Here is a 19,269-nt window from a genome sequence, read left to right on the forward strand (position 1 = left end):
CTGGCATGAAAGTGCATGATTTTCCATTTTACAAAACTTAAATCAACATAAATGAGATTTTCTCATTTTTGATGAGGTCAAACCCACCGAAGCTCTACTAAATCTTCTTCGTTTGCGCCAACGAAGGTGCCCACTAGCCTCCTAGCCCCCTAAGGATCGTTCCAAGAGGGATAAGCGAACGTTACGAATATCCCTAAGTTCAATCATTAAGCATCTCAAGAAAAGGGCAAAACTCACCTATAGTATGGAAATCCCTTCTCAAGCTTTAAAAGAGAGCTAGAACCCTTCCAATCCAACCTAGAGGAAGGTTCTAATCTAAGAGATTAAGCTCCAAAAGCCTTAAATCCAAAATGCCCAAATAAATCTATCAAATCATGGTTCAAATGAGGAAAATAAGCTACTAACCTCAAGCAAAGCTCCAAACAAGGTTAGAAGTCCACCAGGGTTAAAAATCTTCCTTTCCACAAGCTCTTCTCCAAGCTCCAAGTCTTCATTCATGATGGAGAAGTCACCCACAAGCAAAAATGAGCAAAAGGGGAAGATCAAACCTCTAAAAATCCCAACAAAAGAGAGAAAATACCAAGGGAAATTGAGGGAGGACTCACCTCTCCTCCTTCTCTGTTGCAGCACAAAAGCCCCAGCCAAGAGGTGTGGGGGATTATAAGGTATTGCTACAATTACAAAGAAATCCCTCAAAATCTACCAGACTGCAGTTTGCAAAGTGTACCGGTACACGGAAAAGTGTACCGGTACAAACCCTTAATAGGCGCGAACCCGAGGCTCGGGTTGGCAGAAAATCACATATGTACCAATACAACCATAAAATCACATCTGTACCAGTACAACCATCAAGGTGTACCGGTACAAAATCTGTTCCGGTACAACCATCAAGACTGTACCAGTACACAGCCCTGCAAGGTGCAACCCGAGAACAGACCCAAAAATCCAATCTTTTGGATTTTGGTGTAAGTTTTAAACCTCAATTCTCGGGATGCGAGCCATGGGTCGGAACGCTATCTACGACCCTCCAAAAATTGTGGAAAGGCTCAGAACACAGATCAAACACTCGAACTTCACAATTTGCAAAGGTCTAGTATGTTACAGTAACCCAATCACACTGGCTAACCCTAAGGTTAAGCCCAACTCACAACAAAATCCTATAGGTGAAAGACTCTGTGCTACACTCACGCGGGACCGTCTGCTGGGTAGGTACATTAACCCAATCTGTGACGACTCCGAAGCCCACTGCTTGGGTGGAGCGACCACCGCCAAGTTAAAAATAGACTAAGTAAGTATGATCCAATCCTCTAAGCTCGAGGATACCCTACCAACTAGGGATAACAACCACTAAGGGATCTATAAATCCCAATATCCATGTCATAAGTGTCATCTATACACAAGTTCCAAATGCCACCCTTTATGTCACTACATTGTTTAAGTTCACAATTGTTCTCGGCACTATAGAATTCCATGTCAAGACCCAATCCTCATGCGTCTACTAATCATGTATCTAACTCATGATTTCTATTTCTACCAAGGAAGCATGCAAGGAATTGAAGTATATTTAACCACATATCCTATAATGCATGATGTTAACATGTATACACATATGCTCAATAATAGCAACATAGACAAAAAAAATCCGATTGTTTCGGATAGCACCCCGCACCTTGGCTTGATGTTAAGAGGTAAGAAACCAAGTCTCGCGATTTTACGACACCGTCTTAGCGCGACCCAAGGGAAACGAATAGAAAATGGCGTTTTTCTCTAACAGTTCGCCGTAGGATCGTAGGAACTCCGCTCCAAGTTGCCCACCACGTCAGTTTTACCTTCAATTAGGTTTACAAAGAGTCAATTTAATTATAAACCCTAATTCCACAAAAACCCTAATTCCAACCCTAGGGTTTCATGCCATGAACACCATGTGTTCTTTATAAGATTTTTAGGGTTATCTAAGTTTCCATTCTTACAAGAGACTCAAAACCAAGTGTTCTAGGGCATAAAACCAAACCCTAATAAAGATCTTGCAAGAAACCTCACCTTGGCCCCCTAGCACTCCAAGCTCCACCATGTAGGAGAGCTCTTGTTCCTCCAAAACTCTTAATCCACCTTCAAATCTCCTCCAATCACCACCAATCCACACTTGGGGGAGAGCTCCTAGAGAGAGAAGGAGAGAGAAATGAGAGGAGAAGAAGAAAACAAGTGTTTTCAGCTTATGTGCATGTGGAGAGGAGATTGGGTCCTTTTATATGCTCACACAATTGCAAACAAGCCCACTATTTATTTTTATTTACAATAGTTCAGATTCTGTTGTTGGCAACACTGGGTATCGGTACTCGTGCTTGAGTACTGGTACCCCTGGGTGGTCACCCAAACCCGAGAGCACCATTTTCTGCGCAGGCCACTGGGTATTGGTACACGGGCCTTAGTACTGGTATGCGAGTGCCCTAGTACCGGTACTCCGACTCCAGTACCGATACGTCGCTTCGCAGCAGCCAAACCCAAGAGCAACCTCCTCTCGAGTTATTTATCTGGTACCAGTACTCGATAACTAGTATTGGTACGCCGCCTAGCTCTCCCAAACCCGAGAGCAGACTTTTTCTGCTTCGCTGCTAGGTACCGGTACCAAATCCCAGTATCGGCATGCAGTGCCCAGACTGCAGTTTTAGCAGTGTTTAAGCTCTATTTCGTGCCGATCAATGCTAAAACCAGCAAAACACTTCCGAAGCTTTAACCTTTCCGACATTATCGGAACAACATTCAGACTATGTCCAATCATCCCTTTTGCCATCTTTTGGTCATTTTGACCAAAAGTGGTACAAAGTGCCCGGGAGCCGAATCCTCATACTCCCCACCCCTTAAAAAGAGTTTCGTCCCCGAAACTCACTTACTTCAACCCAAATTTATCTCATACCTCAACTTCAATCTTCAAAGAGATGAGAATGGTGTTCTCGCATCACGTCCTCAAGTTCCCAAGTGGCTTCACGCTTCTCGTGATTGCTCCAATGAACTTTTACATACGGTATCGTACGATTCCTCAATTCCCTCACCTCCCGTGCTAGAATAGCTATCGGGAATTCCTCGTACGTCATATCATCTTGTAGTTCCGGTGGTTTGAACAAGAGGACATGGTCCGGATGATAAACATACTTGCGAAGGTTGGACACGTGAAATACATTGTGAACTCTCTCCAACTTGGGCGGCAATGCAAGTCTATATGCGACGGCGCCTACTCTTTCCAAAATTTCATACGGTCCAACATATCGAGGACTAAGTTTTTTCCGAACTCCAAATTGCTTAACACCGCGCATAGGTGAAACCTTTAAGAAGACGCGGTCTCCCACGGCGAACTCAAGATTTCGCCGGTGCACATTGGCATAACTTTGTTGCCGGGATTGTGCCGTCAAAAGCCGTTTGCGAGCAATAGGAACTTTCTCTTCCGCCTCTTTTAACACATCGGGGCCGAACGCAGCTCGCTTGCCAACTTCACCCCAATGTATAGGGGATCGACATTTTCTTCCGTAGAGAGCCTCAAACGGCGCCATTTCAATACTCGCTTGATAGCTATTATTATACGCGAATTCGGCCATTGCCAAATGATCATGCCATCCGCCCTTATAATCCATTACACACGCCCGCAGCATATTTTTCAGGATTTGAATCGTCTTCTCCGATTGACCATCGCTCTGAGGATGAAATGCAGTGCTAAACTCGAGCCGTGTGCGAAGCGCCTCTTGCAAACTTCTCCAAAAATAGGATGTAAATCGGGGATTCCGATCCGATACAATAGTCGTCGGAACATGGAGTCTTACCACCTCATCAAGATATACTTGCGCCAATTTATCACCCAACCACGTAGTATGGATGGGCAGAAAATGTGCCGACTTGGATAGGCGATCCACTATTACCCAAATCGCGTCGTGACCACTATGCGAACGGGGTAATCCCACCACAAAGTGCATGGCTATGTCCTCCCACTTCCAAACGGGGATAGGTAAACTTTGAAGCTTTCCTGCTGGAAATCAGCGTTCCGCCTTGACTTGTTGACATATAAGGCATTGCGCCACGTAGTGTCCAACATTCTTTTTCATCCTCGGCCACCAACAGTTCATTTTAAGATCCTTGTACATCTTGGTGCCACCGAGATGAACACTATAAGGAGACTGATGAGCTTCTTGTAAAATAAGCTTTCGAATTTCCTCGTCGTCCGGCACACACCAACAATTCCTATACCAGAGATCACCGACGAAGCTCATACTAAAATTGCTCGTGCGCCTGCTCTCGACATCTTGCCGGACCTTTTGAAGACTCGGGTTCGGAGATTGCCGATCTTTAATTCTCTCCAATAAGGTCGGTTGCACAACGAGAGCTGCGAGCATAGCCGGAACATCCGGGGCTACAATATCAAGATCGAACCGCCACATCTCCGTCCACAATGATTGTTGATGCGTGACCAACATTGCGAGGTTCTTCACCAATTTTCTGCTTAGCGCATCCGCCATTACATTGGCTTTTCCCGGGTGGTAAAGAATTGTCACATCATAATCCTTCAACAATTCTAACCACCGCCGCTGCCTCATATTCAATTCCTTCTGTGGGAATAAATACTTGAGGCTTTTATGATCCGTGTACACTTCACAACATTCGCCATAGAAATAGTGCCTCCACAACTTAAGTGCGAAGATCACCGCGGCCAACTCCAAGTCATGAATGTCACGCCCCGCGACCGCCCGCCTATTTGGCCGGATCGCGGCGCCGCCAACAGATCACCGAACGGACAGGGTTTCCCCTATACTGCGGACAGAGTCTCCCCTGTACGTTCAAGGCATAGCAATCAATACAATGTACGAAGTTCCAACCAGGAACACATTTCAATCAAGATTGCATAATGGAAGGTATCAAACAACATAACACATCCTATATTATTACATTCATTCATATTCATGCATTTTACACCTCAACTACCATTTCTTTTTCATCCAAATGCAATCTAAATTATTACAACATTTGTATCTTTAATACATCATGTTACATTGTGTTCTTTTCATTTCTTTAACCCCTAAGCTATGTCGACGGGGTACTGCTAGCTCTGGTCCCTGGGGTAAGGCGCTATCTACGAAAGCTACGCCCTTTCCTCGCGCTGCCGCGCCGCTCACGTGCGAACCTGTAAACACCCCAAAACCACGTGGGGTGAGAACCAACTCCATGGTTTCCAGTGGGTACGGCCACCCAAGGGAAAAGCTTGACCAATAGGTCCAAGAGAGGCAACTGCAAGTTAGTTCAATAAATAGATAGATATATATCTTGATTATGCAACGAATAAAACCATGCATTGCCTCACAAACGTAATAATGCAATACTATATGCAAATCATGCAATAATGCAACAATGCAACCAACTAGTAGTTCATTCGATACTACTTTCAATTCTGCTAACCATAGCTCATCCACTTGATATCTAAGGTTTCCTCTATCTTAGATTTTTGTCAATCACCGTTTTAATCATAAAGTTTCCTCTACCTTTACAAGGCTAACCACCCGACTCGGTCTTGAGTCAATCATCTGCGGAGTACCGCACTAGAACCAGGCTCGAGGCGATGGACGTCTCACATACACCTCATGTCACGTCCCGCTATCGCCAATTTGGTCTATTCGGGCCCGTACACAGACACCGAACGGACAGAACCTCCTCTGTCCGCCAAAGGCTCAACAACAATGAGTACATGTATAAAGAAATAAACAATTCCCAGGATAACATTTCAATATACATGGCTTGCACGAGGGCAAGCAACAATCACAAATGATAGTAAGCTAGCTATACTGAAAATTCACTGTAATTTAAAACTTTCAAACTGAACTGCATAACTGAAATATTTAGTTATTTACATGCTCTGTATACACCCATTTACAAGTTTCTGTACATCAGAATGTATCACATGAAATCCAAAATGGTAAACTACTATACTCTGGTGTCAGCTAGCTAGGCTGCAGGGCTCTTGCCACGATCCTCGGCCACACTGCTCGCACTGGAACCTGTATGGTTAGTGGTATGAGAACTACTGAAAGTTCCCAGTGGGTTCGACCGCCGAATTCGCCGACTCACCCACTAGGTCTACTCAGGCATATGTAGGCAAGAAAGTAAACGGATAGTAACCAACTATAATATGTAACTACTACAATGCCTGTACAAAGCTGAAAGAATAATATGTAAAACTGTAAATATGCATGCATGCTTTTACTGAATTTACCCAATCTCTTGGTTAACCTTTTGGTTAACAATAACTCACTGACACTATCCCAAATATCGGGGGGGAACGCAACCCGCACCCGACGGGACTGTCAACTGGGGGAGACGCACCTTCTGGTCCAGTAAAGATGACTACTCCGGAGCTCATCGTTCAAGGAGGAGCGACCTACCTTGAACCAAACGAATGTGAGTATGATCTGATCCTCCTTCAGAGGATTCAACAATATACGATGTCACTCATAACTCTAACTAGCTCTTTATGCTAGTTTCACAATTCCATTTCTCGATGCTAACCAAATCTCTAATTAGAATGTCACCAAGTTTACTATTGTTATAGTCCATGCATTCATAGGGTTCTATGTTCACATTCTATTGTTCATATATTCTCATGGTTGATAAGCAATTGCATAATTAAATATTATTTACATAATATCAATACCCTATAATGCATGATTACAATGTAAATATGCTCAATGAATTAGCATAGACATAAAAGGTGATTCAAAGATTTCGGATAGCACCACCCACCTGTAGGGATGCCAACAACGAGAATCAGCGTCTCGAACTATGTCAACGATGATCTCACTGACCCAATGCACCTAAAGCCAAATTGGCTTCTACCGTAATTCGTGCGTCGCCGACCTGTCAGAATGTCAATTTAGGCTTCCGAGCATGTTTAACTTTTATTTATAAAGGAATAAAAGAGTTTAGACTAGAGTCATATATACATTTTACTAAAACTTGCATTTCTACGCCAAGGTACATGTATATATATATATATATATATATATATATACTATCCACATATATATTTACATAGTCTCACTGTTTCTCATGCAGCTACTAATACTATTCCATTCAAAATCAAAGCCAGGTTACTTCAGATTTTATTTACAATAGTCTACACATAGACATATTTACTTGCATGTTTATATTTTGCATAGCCTCAACTATTAATTTCAGCTTCGAGTACATAGAGATCAGCTTCATTTACTACTTAGAATTTCAGCATTTTAAAGTCTCAGAAGTTAAACAACTCATAATTAATCCCTCCTTCTAAGCAGGGATTAGCATCAATTTCATTTAGAAATTAGAGCTAATCAAATTCAACTTTGCTCTAATCATTTCTAATCTGAAATTCACCAGGCCTATTACTCAGTAGCTAGTTCCAACTCCAATAGTTAATAGTGTTCAATGCTGAAATTCAGTTTCTTGAATTTCTGCATATGCTTCTCAACTCGAGAGTATCTTATAGTACTCATCCTTACCCAATTCAGGTATGGGTACTAAGTACTATGCATATCTGGATTAGAAGCTTCTCTAAGTTGCTCGCAGCTCACTAGAGCTCCTTTTCAGCTGAATTTTCAATTCGGCAGCTCTAACAAGCCTTTAATTCAGCTCAACATTAAATTCTGCACTGCTGAAATTTCTGCATACACACACCTTAATTAAGCCATTTAGAGGCTTCTTTTATGCATATTCTATGATCTCAGCTGAAAAGTAGGCTATCTACCTCAGTTTCCAAGTTTTACTCCTAATTCTCTTGCCTGTACACACATTTATATGTACACATATATGCTCATATATATATACAAGTTGATTCTATGAGTTTTTCATACTTAGCAATTCAGTTCACACTAAGTCTTATGCTGAAATTAAAGTCAGTTTACAGCAGATTTCGATTTTACCTCCATCCAATGCCTTCACCACCCTGCTCTCAGCTTTCTAAGGTCTTCCTTCAACTTAAAACATCAAAAAAGGCTCCACCAAAATTGCAATTTCAGCATCAGGCTTGCTGAAATTCAAAGCATCCAAAGGCTTCCTCAAATCCGCTCTAAATCTGGGCAGCAACTTCTCAGTCCGGACAGCACTAATGCATCGACTTCACTTGGCCCAATACTCTCGAGCTTGCCAATTCTAGCAGCAGGAAACCCTTAACTTGAACAATTCTAAGGTAACCAATTTAGTTACAACCAAATTCTAAATATTTACATTAATTTGAAGCTCTCCTCCAGGCTTCTTCTCAGCTCGGAACACCAAGAAGGTCCACTAAAACCGAAGTATCAACTTGCTAACTTCCTTCACCATCAACTTGAATTTCCTGCACATATGTGTTCCAATTAACCACTTAGAGACTTTTCTTACACTATTACATTCATCTTAACTGAGAAGTAAGTCACCTACATTAATTTCTAAACTTCCCCTAGCTGAAATTTCTATTCAGCAGCTCCAATAGTGAGAATTTTCGACTCCACAAGCTGAAATTTCAGGGCTGAAATTTCAGCAACAAGAAATTCTTCTATAAGTCATCTCCAAAGCAATTAATTGGACTATAATGAAGTATAAAATCCACTTTACCTTAATTAAGTGCTCTTCCAAATTCCTCTTAGCTTTAGGGACTCGAATTTCAGCTCGGCAATTCTCCTACAACCCGCAAGCACCAAACTGCCGGTTTCCAACTTGCTTCTTCACTACTTTGCTCTTAGGGCTGAGGGAGAAGGAGAGAAGGAGAAAAGATAAAAAGAGGCTAAAGAGATAAGTCTCTAATACGTATGCAATTTCAGATGAGCTGGACCAAGTGATAAGGTTGCATAATTGCAACTTAGCCCATCAAAACCTGAAATTACACAGCAGTCCTGCTGCAGATTTTCTGGCAGCAGCAATAACATCAGCCTCCTTCGCACTTCCACTTCATACTAATCATTTCTAATCACTTCCACAATACACTAATAAACCCTCACAAACCAGTAATTTATTTTAGAAGTAATTAAATCTCACTTTGGCATTATTGTGAGCAATTTGATCCCAATTAGCTCGTAATCGGATTTCGACATATTACACCTCAGCCTTAAATCCTCTCGACTAGGATGCCAAATCCATAACTCATAATGCATACTTGTTGTACATTCATTTGGCTATGACCCAATCTTACCGGTTAACTATGTTAACCCCAATAACTCACTACCAAAATCCCTTAATAACGGGAGACTCGAACCTCCCTGGGGACCGTCATCTGGGGGGACTTTACCACGCCCAGTGGTGACCAACTCCGGAGCGCACCGCCTGAGGGGGAGCTACCTCCCTCAAGCCAAGACGTAACGTGAGTATCGATCCAATCCTCAACTTAAGGATTCATAGCCACTCGTCACAATGCCAATGTCATGATAGGTCTCTACCTATTTAATCATGCCACTCTCTATGTCAACTTGGACCAATGTCAATATGGTTAAACTATATTTAACAATCACTTTCTTGATGCCAATCATGTCTCTATTGTCACTATCACCCTTATTTACTAATGTTCAAGTCCAACTCTCACATTTACACAATAATAGGGTCCTAACATACATGAATGACACCAGAATATACATGCTCAATCACCACAAGTGTTTGCTAGGTTCAAGATACTAGGTTGAATGCCACTCGATCTAATATACATATAGATTGTCCACTATGTTCCACAACATGGCAATATGTCATCAAATATGTTTTTCTATTTAATATAATCTATAATATGTAAATTCATAATATATCATCATGCACATATACCACTAGCATCACATGATATGTCAACATACATATAGTCATTATCCAAAATATTCCATACTTAGCATCTCATGCATTCTTTTAGCACTTAATTCATTATGCATTACATTTAGCATATTCTACAACATGTCATCATACATTCCTTTTATGATGTTCTTATAATGCTCACATTCATACGTCCTTTACATTATGCATTCAAAGCATTAATCATTTGCATTTCTATAGTATGTTAACATGCATTCTTTTCACATTCTTATATTATGTCAATATGCATCAATATGAAATCTCATTTCTCTTAGACATACAGGCGACCTAGTCGCTTCGGTAAGCACAACCCACCTCATTTCGCATTCTGATTGCTTGTCGACACTTGCAATCAGCCTCCTGCGGCACCCGGCACCCGGTTTGGCCCGATCTCTCGCGCGACCACCTGAACGGCCTCCAATTCACGATCCAGAAATTAAAGGTCTTCGGTTATGTGCCACGATACTTCAAATCCATTTTCATGGGTTTACGATGTCGCCTCGGCCCTCCAGGCGAAAACGAAGCCTAAACGTCCATTTATTTAATAACTTTGCAACGGCTCGACGAATCGCCGAACCGACTTCGCCAACGCATTCGTTTACCTAGCAATTTGGTTTACGAAGGGTCAAATTAGATCAAACCCTCATATTTTACAAAACTCCATTTTCTAAGCCTAATATGAATTAATCTCCAAATAATCCAAATTAAATGGAGCAAACATGTTTAGAATGCTCATTAGACGCTATTAGAACACTTAGAACTAAGGATTAAGCCAAATCCTAAAAGCTTACCTCAATGTGAACGCCACGACGAAAACACGCCGCTCCAACGGGCGCACGAAAGCTCAATCCGTCGCCTCCAACGCGTTCGCAAGCATCTTCAACACCAACCCCGCGAATTTGAGCGAGAGATATAGAGAGATGAGAGAGATCTCTAGAGAGAGAAAGGAGAGTTTCTCTCCTCTCTCCATGTGTGCGTGCGGTGTGTGTGGGTGTGCACCTGAAGGAGGAAGAAGAAGCATCATGCTTCTTATATACATTACACCCCAAAACACTATTCACTTCAGGCAGTTTTTGCAGTTCGGAACAGTTGGAGCCCTTCTGAATGTCCGTTTGAGCTCAAATTTGACAGGCAGGCTCAGTTTAACGTACTGAGTAAGAATATATTTTAAGTTTTCAGTTTCGACACCATTTGGTCACCGAAAACTGTGCCAAACTGTAATCTTTATCAGATAGCTGTCGGATTTTATTTCTCACTCTACGGGTGTCAGAAAGATATGAAACTTTAAATCTAGTCTCATAAAAATATTTCTGACTTATCCTCCAATTTTCACAATTTTCTGAGACTGTGCATTTTCTGCTAATTTATCTGTCCCATTTCCAACAGAAAATTCTAGATCTTCTGTTTTCATTCCGATTTCAGCACAAGTCACTTCTGACTTATATTTTACTTATATAAATCCAATAAAAATAGTTTCTCACACTATTTTTATTTATTTTTATTTTTATACTAAAATCTGGTATGTTACAATGAATGGGATAATTTTTCTGGTGATCCTTCAACTGACAGAAGGCATACGCAATAACCTGCCCGTGTTGCATCAAAATACACCCCAGTCCTTGATAGGACGCATCACTATACACCACGAAGCTTTCTCCCGGGACCGGGAGGGCGAGCACTCGAGTCATAGTCAACTTTTCTTTCAACTCCCTAAAACTCCAATCGCACTCGTCGCTCCATACAAATTTAGCTCCCTTGCGTGTAACGTGGGTAAGTGGAACAACAATCTTCAAGAAACCCTCCACAAACCGCCTATAATATCCCGTGAGACCCACAAAACTGCGGATCTTCGATACATTCGTCGGGCAAGGCCAATCCTTTATCGCCTCAACTTTTCTCGAGTCAACAGATACACCACCATCGGAAATTACATGGCCCAAGAAGGCGACTTCACGAAGTCAAAAGTCGCACTTCCGCAACTTAGCATAAAGCTGCTTCTCCCAGAGGACTTGTAGTACCAACCTCAAATGCTCTTTATGTTCCTCGTCGCTACAGGAGTAGACCAATATGTCGTCTATAAACACTACGACAAATCGGTCCAAAAAGGGCTTGAAAACACGGTTCATTAAGTCCATAAATGTTACAGGGGAATTCGTAAGCCCAAACGGTATGACCGTGAATTCATAGTGTCCATAGCGTGTATGAAACGCGGTTTTGTAAACATCCTCCGACTTGATCTTCAATTGATGATATCCCAACTGAAGATCAATCTTCGAATACACCCGAGACCCTTGCAATTGATCAAATAAATCTTCTATGCGGGGTAACAGGTATTTATTTTTTATTATGACTTTATTTAGCTCACGATAATCCACGCACAATCGGAGTGTCCCGTCCTTCTTTTTCACGAACAGCACCGGGGCTCCCCAAGGTGATACACTTGGCTTGATGAACCCTTTGTCAAGGAGATCTTGCAATTGAGCTCTCAACTCCTTTAACTTGGCCGGAGCTATTCTATATGGCGCCTTCGAAATTGGGGCCGATCCGGGAATCAAGTGTATTACGAACTCTATTTCCTGATCGGGTGGTATCCCCGGTAACTCCGCGGGAAATACATCCGGGAACTCTTGGACCACAGAAATATCCTTGAGCGCCGGAATCTCCCTACTAGTCTCCACCACGGTTGCCAAGTAAGCCGTGCAACCGCCACTAACCGGCTTCCTAGCCCTCGATGCTAAAACCGTCATGGCAAAAAGTGAACTTTTGCAAGCACGGTAGGCAAACTCTTCTTGTTCGAGCTCACGAAAAGTTATCACTTTTCTTTCGCAGTCAATAGGCGCATGATACTTTGAGAGCCAATTCATGCCCAATATTACATCAAAATCTTTCAACTGCTTAAGCACTAGCAAACGTGTCGGCATAATCCAGTTACCCACTTGCACTGGACAAGCTAAACACTCCTTCCTGACACTAAAAGAACGTTCGGGGGCTTCAACCCGCCAAGTGCTATCACTCCGCTTAACCTCAATGCCATGCATTTTGGCAAATGGTCTACTAATGAATGAATGTGATGCACCCGTGTCAAATAAATCTCTAGTTCTGATTCCATTTACCAGCACAATACCTGCCACGACATCGTGGTCGACAACCTCAGCAGGCTCCTCTACCTGTGCCGCAAATACCCGACCACTTGGAGCCGGTCGGGGCACCTCGGGTTGACGTGGCATCAACGCGCGTCCAGCTGATACGGCAGCGGGCGGAGCTCCTCTATACTGTCTCGGAGTTGCTGGAGCCGATGCAACCGATGGGGCAGGCGAGGCCCTTCCCGGGCAGTGACGGCTAAAGTGTCCCGCCTGACCACATTTGAAGCATTTTCCTTCGCGCTGCTCGCAATAAATCGGTTGATGGCCTCCGCCACAAATGCCGTACCGCTAAGTCCCGTGACTCCTTGTTTGTGCTCGCGGGTACTTCGGTGGCTTCTTGGATCCCGACTGACCTCAGGAACCACTCGTCGCTTCTTTCCTTTATCCTTCTCGAATGACCCGCGCTCAACACGGGCGTAGGCATTACCGTGCTCCGCCCACAATGCCCGATCCAATATCTTCGCAAAGGTTGTGAGCTTGAGGATATGAACCGCTCGATAAATATCTGGTCGAAGTCCCCACTCAAACCAATCAGCCCTATCCTTGTCGTCCCGAACTACATCCGAAACACAATCGATAATGTGAGAGAACTCCCGCTCATATTCTCCCACCGTGCGGTTTCCTTGCCTTAGCTTCCGAAATTGATCTTGAAGCTTCTTCTTCTCACTATCGGGGAAATAGTTAGCGAGCATTAATCTTCGAAACTCCTCCCAAATCATAGGCGGAAGGTCAGAAGGCCGGTCGAGCTTGACCCTCTTCCACCACACCTTCGTCGACTTCTCCAAACAGTGCTTGGCGAGGTGCACCTTATCTTTCTCCAAGGTGTAGAGATCCTCGAAGAGTATCTCCATTGAGTCGATCCACGACTCGACCATCCATGGCTCAACTTTCTCCCCGTCGAACACTGGCGGGTTAAACTTCTTGAACATTACGAGGGCCGCAAGTGCACGCTCCCACTCCGCCTCCATCGCCGCAACTTCGGGATTTGATGTACCTGAACCGGTTACCACTACCGTCGGTGCGGGTTGCGCCGCAACTGGTACGGCCGCCGTGGCCACACCCTTAGTCGCACCCGGCAACACTACAGGGAGTGCAGGTCGCTCGAGGCCCGCCTAAGCTGTCGCCGCCTGCTGCTGTGCCCAAACCTCCTAGAGCCGCCTAATTTGTTCCTCCTGACGTTGTACAGTCTCCGCTTGCTGTCGTACTATCCCCATAAGTACGGACAACTGCTCGCGGAACTCCGCATCACCACTCGCCCTGGATTATTCGGGGACCGAACTCAGCTCCTCAGGCCCCGGCCTTGTTCGAGGCCTACCACGCAGCATCGCTTCCTGAAACGTAGCACCCACATTAGTACTTGGCTCATATGATACAACTTCACAACTACATACCCCAATCAACAACCAATTAGGTGAAAGCACTAAAGCGTATTTGTCCTTATCTCTCGGCATTATGTTGTCGGCCGCCAACATACTCCCTAAAGTTGAGAACATATAACCACTTGGATTCGTCTCTAATCATCATTAGAGACATACTAACAGTTGGACCCAATTATCTTAACTTCCGCCACAAGTCATCAATCCACGTTTCTCACGTACCTACATCCTTAGGGTCACCATCCTAAGGTCCCTTAGGTCCTTCCTAAGTTTCTCTCTTTTCATACTCTGATACCACGCTCTGTCACGCACTACGCCCCGCAACCGCCAATTTGGTTGGTTTGGGCTCGTGGGCGGACCACCGAACGGACAAGGTTTTCCCTATCCGTCCAAGACTTAACAATGGCATGTATATCTAGTTGCCCAGATAAAACATAATTAACATACATGATTAGAGCGAGAGTAAATCACAAGAGCGAGAGAGAAATTTAGCTAAACTATTACATTCTTTTACTTGTTTAATCATCCTTTTGCAATTCACAAAAAATATAACTTGAGTTTATACATCATGTCCTCACTACATGTTCTCTCCAAAATACAACATAGCCCTCACATAGTATATATAGGGTAAGCTAATGCAAGGGAAGTCCGCTACCTAGGGCGCTATGCCCTTACCACGATCCTCGACCGCGTTGCTCGTGCTAGGCCCTACAACAACGTGGGATGAGAACTAACAAAAGTTTCCAGTGGGTTCGGCCGCTGACTCCACCGATTTTCCTACTAGGTCTAAGTAGACATAAGCAGAGAGATATACATAGGGATAAGAAATGCTAACATGCTACTATGCCTCAACAACATGGTATGAACAAAGTAACGACTATGCTCATGATGCATGCCATTCATATGCTTGTAATCCAATCACACTGGCTAACCCTAAGGTTAAGCCCAACTCATAACCAAATCCCATAGGTGAGGAGACTCTGCACTACACTCACCCGGGACCATCTACTGGGTAGGTACGTTAACCCAATCTGTGACGACTCCGGAGCCCACTGCTTGGGTAGAGTGACCACTGCCAAGCTAAAAACAGACTAAGTGAGTATTATCCAATCCTCTAGTCTTGAGGATACCCTACCAACTAGGGATAACAACCACTAAGGAATCTACAAATCCCAATATCCATGTCATAAGTGTCATCTATACATAAGTTCCAAATGCTACCATTTATGTCACTACATTGTTTAAGTTCACAATTGTTCTCGGCACTGTAAGATTCCATGTCAAGACCCAATCCTCATGCGTCCACTAATCTTGTATCCAACTCATGATTTCTATTTCTACCAAGGAAGCATGCAAGGAATTGAAATATATTTAACCACATATCCTATAATGCATGATGTCAACATGTATACACATATGCTCAATAATAGCGACATAGACATAAAAGAAAATCCGATTGTTTCGGATAGCACCCCGCACCTTGGCTTGATGTTAAGAGGCGAGAAACCAAGTCTCGCAATTTTACGACACCGTCTTTGCTCGACCCAAGGGAAACGAATGGAAAATGGCGTTTTTCTTCAACAGTTCGCCATAGGCTCGTAGGAACTCCACTCCGAGTTTCCCACCACGCCGGTTTTACCTTCAATTAGGTTTACAAAGAGTCAATTTAACTAGAAACCCTAATTCCACAAAAATCGTAATTCCACCCATAGGGTTTCATGCCATGAACACCATGTGTTCTTCATTAGATTTCTAGGGTTATCTAGGTTTTTGTTCTTGCCAGAGACTCGAAACCAAGTGTTCTAGGGCATAAAACCAAACCCTAACAAAGATCTTGAAAGAAACTTCACCTTGGCCTACTAGCACTCCAAGCTCCACCTTGTAGGAGAGCTCTTGTTCCTCTAAAACTCCTAATCCACCTTCAATTCTCCTCGAATCACCACCAATCCACACTTAGGGGAGAGCTCCTAGAGAGAAAAGCAGAGGGAAATAAGAGGAGAAGAAGAAAACAAGTGTTTTCAGCTTGTGTGCATGTGGAGAGGAGATGGGGTCCTTTTATATGTTCACACAATTGCAAACAAGCCCACCATTTATTTCTATTTGCAACAATTTAGATTCTACTATTCACAACACTGGGTACCGGTACTCGGGCTTGAATACCGGTACCCCCGGGTGGTCACCCAAACCCGAGAGCACCCTTTTCTGCGCAGGCCACCGGGTACAGTTACATGGGCTCGAGAACCGGTACGTGAGTGTCCTAGTACCGGTACTCCGACTCCATTACCGGTACGCTGCTTCGCAAGAACCAAACCTGAGAGCAACCTCCTCTCGGGTTATTTATCTGGTACCGGTACTCGACAACCAGTACCGGTACGCAGCCTAACTCTCCCAAACCCGAGAGCAGACTTTCTCTTCTTCGCTGCCAGGTACCGGTACCAAATCCCAGTAACAGTATGCAATGCTCAGACTGCAGTTTTAGCAGTGTTTAAGCTCTATTTCGCGCCGATCAATACTAAAACCAGCCAAACACTTTCAGAACTCAGTTTTAAGCTTTCGGACATTATCGGAACAACATTCGGACTATTTCCAATCATCCCTCTTGCCACTATTTCTGAATTCGATTGTGGCGGGTACGTGGTCAAGTTTCGAAGACGAAATTTTCTTTAAGGAGGGGATAATGTAAGGACTGAGATTTTAACTGTGTAGCAAAACTCTGTGTTGGCGATGTTTTTGTGTGTAATTTAATTACATAAACACTTGTCCCACTTGCCATCCCGTCCTCCCAGCCAACTCCTCCCTCCACCTTGTCTCCACTACATCGGCGGTTGGTCGTAGAAAGTCATCCAAATCTTGGGTGACAGCACTCCTCTGGCAAAGATCGATCTCTGGCGTCATCCCCGCCGGCTCCTGCCGGCCCCATGCGCCGTTGGCGCCGCCCGTGCTGGCTGCGGCCAACCTGGTTCCTATTGTGCCGAGCTCGGGCCGAGCCTAGCTTGGTTTGTGGCAACGAGCTATTAAGGATTTTGTATTGGCAAGTTTCGTGGAGTAAGTCGGAGTCTTGAAGGATCGAAACGGATTGACAAAGATCGAAGAATCCAAGGCTTCGAAGAAATCAGAAAATACCTCACAATGTGAATCACGACGCTCAGGTAAAGTTTTAAAATCATGTTATGGTGATTCATACTTAGTTATAGGCATTAGAATCATAAACTCAAAGTTTAATGGATTAGAAAGTGCCTCGGAACGTTGAAAACCCGAAACAATGCAAAATCTGGAAAAAATACATTGTGTACCGGTACAGCAAGTGCCCCGTACCGGTACAGCCATCAACATTGGCAATGTATTTTTGTTCCGTCATTATGTACCGGTGACAGCCTTTCGTGTACTGGTACACAGTGTAAAATCGTGAAAACTTTCTAATCCAACTCCAATTGATTCTAAAGTCTATAAATAAGCTATAGGGGTTCTTTAACTTATAAAGCATCACGAAAATACATGTTTGAGAAACCCTAGAGGCTTGGATTTCATCTAAAACCTATTTTCCACATAAAGCCTCTTTTAGGTCAAATCGAGATATTGAATTTTCATATCTATATGTCGATTTGATCTCCGCTTCGCTTGGAGTTTTATTCCTTGGTTTTCTACAATACTCCTAAGCGAAGGATCACCATAATCATGATGCTCTTCACGAACGGCGTCGTGGATTCAGCGTGAACAAAGGCGGTTCGTAGATTCGGATCGTTGGCTCGTGGATTCGAGTGGCGTCGTGGATTCGGCGTGATTGAAGCTTCGTGGATTCGAAGTGGAGGCGTTCGTGGATTCGAACGTGAGGGTGTGGACAACCCGGAGGGTAGCGTGAAGATTCATAGGAGGTTAAGAGAGGTTTGAGTCCGTGGATTCGGTAAATCACCTTGTAATCTTTTATTCTTAGTGAATTATTTTTTCGCATGTTGGTCCCGTGGGTTTTTCTCTAAGTTGGAGTTTTTCCACGTAAATCTCGGTGTGCTTTTTGTTTTCCGCATTTATTTTTATTGCATCGAGATTTGTGGTTTTTGGCCGTTCACCTATTCACCCCCCTCTAGGTGATAGATACAATCTAGATAGATCCTCGGGCTCCTCAAAACTTTACGAGCTTCTGTCGCTTGTGATCGCCCACGCCGTCCTCCGACGACCTCCGACAACTCTCCGCTCGCCGTCCCGTCGTCCCGGAGCACCGCTGGCTACCGCTCCTAGACTCATGGCGAGCCGAGGCCGAGTCACCTCGGTCACCGTGCATTGCCGCCACCCACCGCCTGCCGCACCGCCCTCCCTCGGCTCCTGGCGACGTGCCACCGCTGCCCCAACTCGCTTCCGGCCACCGCCCGGCCATAGTTGCTCCACGAACCCGAGTCGAGGCTGTGCGGGCTCGATCTTCTCCGCTGCGCCACCGGCCGCCTCTCGCCGCCGGCTAGCACGCGCCCCGGCCCCCAATGACCGGCCGCACCTGTCTCCCGCCGGCCTACCCACCGTCCGGCCGCCGCCGACCACCCTCCGGCTCTAACTAGCTCTGGTAAGCTTTTACCAGTTTCTACACACTGTTTTAGGGGTTTCGGTCACCTTTTCGACGATTCAAAGATACCCCAATGCTTCCGGAAGTGAGCACGATGAGCCTTGTTTCGTCCTAAACATCGTGCTCACCTCCCTTGGGGTAAGCGATGCCCCGATTTGCGTGATAGACGCGATATAAGTATTGTGCGTGCCGTTTTGCTGATATTCGTGTCGCTCGCGCACCTGCCACAGTGGCTGGCAGTGCTCCAAAGTGTGAGCACGGCCTCCGACACTTCGAGAGTTATCAGCGGGTGTCTTGGCCAGACTAGAAAGTTCTCGGTTTGCACTGTCGGGCCGTAAAATCCCAAAAATCACATAAAATGATATGATTTTATGTAGTCGCAGGA

At 44.3% G+C, this 19,269-nt stretch overlaps 1 protein-coding gene and 1 long non-coding RNA gene across 9 annotated transcripts; both read right to left on the minus strand.

Moving 5' to 3' along the window:
* Window positions 1-4,022: 4,022 nt before the first annotated feature.
* Window positions 4,023-4,502, minus strand: LOC109703978 (protein NYNRIN-like). Its single transcript, XM_020224728.1, has one exon. The coding sequence runs from the start codon at window positions 4,500-4,502 to the stop codon at window positions 4,023-4,025; it is 480 nt and encodes a 159-aa protein (XP_020080317.1).
* Window positions 4,503-5,141: 639 nt separating this feature from the next.
* LOC109703977 lies at window positions 5,142-8,799 on the minus strand. 8 transcript variants are annotated; one of them, XR_002214093.1, is made up of 6 exons: window positions 8,605-8,797; window positions 8,431-8,518; window positions 8,239-8,347; window positions 7,935-8,163; window positions 6,775-6,888; window positions 5,832-6,032 (listed from the first exon to the last, which is right to left on the minus strand). It is a non-coding gene; the product is annotated as an uncharacterized LOC109703977 (long non-coding RNA). The 8 variants fall into 8 exon arrangements; XR_002214097.1 differs by having other exon boundaries at window positions 7,935-8,347; window positions 8,431-8,504; window positions 8,605-8,799; XR_002214092.1 differs by having other exon boundaries at window positions 7,935-8,347; window positions 8,605-8,799.
* Window positions 8,800-19,269: the final 10,470 nt, after the last annotated feature.

This window comes from Ananas comosus, unplaced genomic scaffold (genome assembly GCF_001540865.1).
Source record: "Ananas comosus cultivar F153 unplaced genomic scaffold, ASM154086v1, whole genome shotgun sequence".
In the NCBI taxonomy this organism is placed as follows: Eukaryota; Viridiplantae; Streptophyta; class Magnoliopsida; order Poales; family Bromeliaceae; genus Ananas; species Ananas comosus.